The sequence below is a fragment of the Vombatus ursinus genome, unplaced genomic scaffold, assembly GCF_900497805.2.
Source record: "Vombatus ursinus unplaced genomic scaffold, bare-nosed wombat genome assembly UNPS02014842.1, whole genome shotgun sequence".
Classification (NCBI taxonomy): Eukaryota; Metazoa; Chordata; class Mammalia; order Diprotodontia; family Vombatidae; genus Vombatus; species Vombatus ursinus.
The window spans coordinates 2,600-7,148 of record NW_020954620.1 but is presented as its reverse complement, the minus strand read 5'-3'; the positions used below and the strand labels follow the sequence as shown (position 1 = coordinate 7,148).

At 45.6% G+C, this 4,549-nt stretch overlaps 1 protein-coding gene across 1 annotated transcript in view; it reads right to left on the bottom strand.

The window, feature by feature from the left end:
• Positions 1-2,187, bottom strand: part of LOC114026760 (C-type lectin domain family 4 member K-like) — a 5,549-nt gene extending 3,362 nt beyond the window's left edge. The window contains exons 1-3 of the mRNA XM_027840458.1: positions 2,066-2,187; positions 736-887; positions 201-319 (exon numbers count right to left, since the gene is read on the bottom strand). Of these exons, the coding sequence (XP_027696259.1) occupies positions 201-319; positions 736-887; positions 2,066-2,144 (350 nt within the window). The 5' untranslated portion in view covers positions 2,145-2,187. The remainder of the gene's footprint in view (positions 1-200; positions 320-735; positions 888-2,065) is intronic.
• Positions 2,188-4,549: the final 2,362 nt, after the last annotated feature.

Below are 4,549 nucleotides of genomic sequence, written 5' to 3'. Positions count from 1 at the left end.
ACACACACACACACACACACACACACACACACACACACACAATGACATAACCAGCCATTGTTACAGTCAGAAATGGATTCCAACACCCCTCATTACCTCTGAGGTGTTCTTAGGGGGTAGGAGTGGGGTAAGTCCCTGGAATCTCAGTATAGTTGACTAGAGAATGAAGGACCGGGGAGAACCAGAAATGCTAGACTCACCCTTTGCTCTGGACTGCATCATAAATAGTCCCATCCTCCCAGGTCCAGGTGTCTTCTGTGTGTCTGTCATTGAGCCCAATCCAATGTCTCTCTCCCTTCAATGTCTTGTAAAGAAATTCCTTCAGAACAATTTGACAGAAAATGTGCTATTAATATGTGCATGCATGTATGTGTGTTTATTTGTTGGCCAACTGTGTTAGTCTCTGAGTATTCCCAGTGGTGACTGTGAGGAAGGGAGTGGTGGTGAGCTGATGGGACATAGTATTCTCCTACCTAGGGCTGACATCACTTATGGCTGCTGCCCCTGCCACAGAACAAGGAAAAACACTATGACAGAAGTGAGGATGAGAAGGGCAGAGATTGAGCTGATCCTCTGAGGTGGGGCACTGTGGACCCCAGGTAAATGTCCCCTCCTGTGGACAGGAGTCTGTTTCTCTGCCCTGTACCAGGATTGGGGAGTTCCTAGGCATTATAAAATCATTTGTCCTGGTCCCTCACCTAACACCCAGGCCACAAAGTATGAGGGTACACCTACCTGTTCTCCCACAGAAGTCACAGATGCCAGGTGGGAATTCTGGGATACACAGAATTTTTCAGCTTCCTCCCAGGACTTGATATCATAGGAGAAGTAGTAGAGATTCCCACTGTAAATTTTCCAGGTTAGGGAGTCTCTCTTCATGAGAATCTCTTGGGAGAAGGAGGACAGAAGAGAGAAGTGGATGAATTAACAGAGAGAGGCCAAGAAGTTCACAGGATTTCAAGCTGGAAGAGACTTTAGGGCTCTTTGGAGTGTAAAAATATACTACAGTGTGAGAAATCTTCAGGTACCATATTGGTATTAATATAGGTAGCATTCCCACCCCTACCTCAGCCTAGTTTATATGAAACCTGAGTGCTGTCCATTATGATCAGTACTATTTTTCCCATTATATACTTCTAGGGCATAACAGCTTCCTCTCCTTATGAAAGAAAATAGCCAAGGAGTTTCCCGTTCTGATGACTAAGTGGGTCAGTTCCTCACTGAAACTGAAACTTCTGATCCATAAGCTAAAAGAGAGTAGTCAGAGCCCACTTCTCATTTGGAAGAAAAACCATGAAATGCTCATATGAGGGCTTCAGTTGAAAACCACAAGCTGGTAGAAGAGGGAAGCCCTGCAACCACATATCCAGCAGGTCAGTGCCTACTAGCACCAAGAAATGGGTCACCGGTGCTAGTGATACACAGCAGTTACCATGAGATCTCTGGAGCAATGCCGGTTAGGCACGATTTGTAGCAGGTTCAAGCAGAAACAAGATGCGTCATCAGGAGATATGAGTGCCCCTAAATTGTCATAAGTGTGAGTTGCTTGTACACAAATGGACTTTAGATACATATATTCCCTGTGGGTATATCCCTTTATGTATATTCCCTAAATAAATTTGCTATTTCCATGGATGGTTTGTATATTTGTAGGAGGTATGCTTCAGGAGAAATTGTTCTACTGCTGATCTTTCTACTATTTCATTAAAATACCTTTGATTTAAACCAGTTGTATCATCTGGCTGATTAGTAAAAATAAACATATTGGTGGGGGTTCATCAGGTACAGTTTTTGAGTGTATGCAGATATACAAAATATTTTGAACTTGAGGAATCTTGTCTGGGTGGGTAGTCCATGTGCAAGCTGGGGAGACCCAGGTGCTCTATATAATTAAGTAAGAACTTCATTCACATTAAAATGACTTACCTGAGAGAGCATGGGGACACATGCAAAAAGCCATAGTTATTTTGGGGGATGGAAGGAGCTGTAGTAGCAGCAAGGACAATTAAAGGTGAGCACAGACAACTCTGTCTGAGGTTTTCCCACCATAAAAGGGGAGACTCACCATGCTGCTGTCTCAGGACATTGTAGGTGGTATTGACCTTCTCCAAAGAGTCCTTCAGGGTCTTGATTTCCAGGTTCATACTCTTTTTTGCCTGAAAACCTGTAATCACATTCTGAGAGTAGTTGTGTGATGGGAAGAGGAGCCCAAGGGTCAGTCAGGAAAATTCTTGTCTTTGAAGAGAAACAGGATAAAACTAATGACCTAACCCCCTCCTTGACTGGGACTTTAGGAAGGGATGGGGATATGATTCCTATTTGGAAAAAGACCATACTAGATATGCTCTTGTATCCATATCTCACCAATGGGTGTAACAACCTAATGGATGTGACATTTTTGTGTCACTAGCAGAAATTTGCACAGCCAAGATGAGACCCGGGCTTTGATTTCTGCTCCTTTGAGAAGACTCACTTTCTTCCCCAATACCTAATTCATTAATTGGTTGCACTTGGATAGACAGACTGATTAACCAAGACTGACTTCCTTTAGAAGTCCCTCACTTAGGGCAGCTAGGTGGCACAGTGGATAAAGCTCTGACCTTGGAGTCAGGAGGACTTGAATTCAAATCTAGCTTCAGACACTTGCCACTTACCAGCTGTGTGACCTGGGCAAGTCACTTAACCCCAACTGCCTCACCCAAAAAAAAAAGTCCCTCACTCCAGCTCCCACAGAATGGGCCATGAAAAACTGACATCCTCCCTCTCCCAGGGCCTCTGGGCCTTGTGCCTGCATCACCCACATGGGAAGATGGGAGAATGATAAAAATGATTTGCAGAAACTGAAAGCAGAATTCTTTTGATCAGTCAGTGATCATTCTGCGCACTTGGAACAGAGAGTTGGGGACTAAGTATTGCTTTGCGATACATTGCTTGTATATTCTGATCCATAGTTTCCAAAATACCCTTTTATCCACTATTTAAGACTCAAAGAATGTTAGAGCTAGAAGAAGTCTTAGCATCCAATCTCCCAATTTACAGATGAGGAAACTGAGGCTTAGAAAGGAAAGAGACATCTCCAAGGTCATAGTACTAGTGAAAGGGGAGAAATGAAATTGGGACCTGGGTCTTCTGGCTTCAAGGACAAGGCTCTTTCTATTACTTCAAGTAGGGGCTGAACAAAACAACCTCCAAGTTCCCTTCATGCTCTGAGATTCTATGACTAATCCTCACAAGAGCCCTAGGAAGGAGACATGGAGGGATGGAAGGATAGATGAAAATGACCATGATCTCATTTTACAGAGGAGTGAATGGGTCCAGAGAAGGGAAGGTCACTCAGCACATTAGTGACAGGGCCTACATTTTCCCACCACACCTAAGTAGAAGGATAGGGTGAGAGGAGGGTGAAGAGGAATGAACTTCGCAAAGTTCAGGACTCTGTTGACAATTCTGGTGTGAGGATGATGAAGAGACAAGTTAGGAAAGCCTAGAACAGGGAAGGGAGGTTGAGGGGTATGTGGTGGTCCTCAATGCACAAGCAATGTGGAGACCTCTGAGCTAAAGAGATTAGGTGATTTATCCAGGGTCATGCAACCAGGAAGGGTGAGATTCAGGATTCGAACCCAGGTGTCCTAATTCCATGCTCAGGGTTCTTTCAATGTTACCATGATGTCTTGTAGGACTTAGAGCTGGAGGGGACCTTGCAGATCCTTTAGTCCAGCCCTCTCAATATCTCTTTGGGGCTAAGTTTTCTTATCTTTCCAGCGGTGACATGGTGTGCATGTGTGAGAGATGTGAGAGACAAAGAGATGAAGACAGACAGAAAAAGACACAAGGAGACAGAGACAGAGACAGACAGACGGAGTTTCTTGATTCTGCATCCTGAGTCCCTAGGTGTGGGTCTCCCCTCCATCCCTTACCTGCACCAGTCAAGAATGATGCCCAGTGAGGGGGCAGAGCCAAGATAGCAGAGTGAAAGCAGTGACTTGCTTGAGCTCTCCCCTAAATCCCTCCAAAACCTGAAAAAGATGGTTCTAAACAAATTCTAAAGCAGCAGGACCCACAAAAAGACAGAGTGAAACACATTTCCAGCCCAAGACAACCTGGATGGTTGATCTGAAAGGTATATTGCTCCAGGTGGGGAGAGGAGCACAGTGCGGCATGGGTGCACAGGCCACAGCGACCCTAGAGGAGGCCTCACAGGACTGAATCGCAGGCAGCTGTTATGGTTTCCATACTTCTCAACCCATGAAAGCCTAAGACAACTTAGAAGGTCAGTGGGAAAAGTCTGTGACTATGGTGAGAGGTAGAAGCTAGGTCTCAGCCATCCCCTGGGGCAGTGGCTGCCTCCTGAGCTTCTGGCCCACAGACTGAGGGGGAATCGAGTGGCTGATCAGAGAGGGATTGCAGGGATCTCTTTGCCAGTGCTGAGGCAGGAATCTCTTGCTTTGCCTGTGCTTGGATCTGGGTCACAGTTCTGAGGGGTAGTCCTGGGGAGAGGAGTGCTGGCGTGGTGGAGCTTGTTGTGGTGGTGGAGAGGAAACACCTCGCT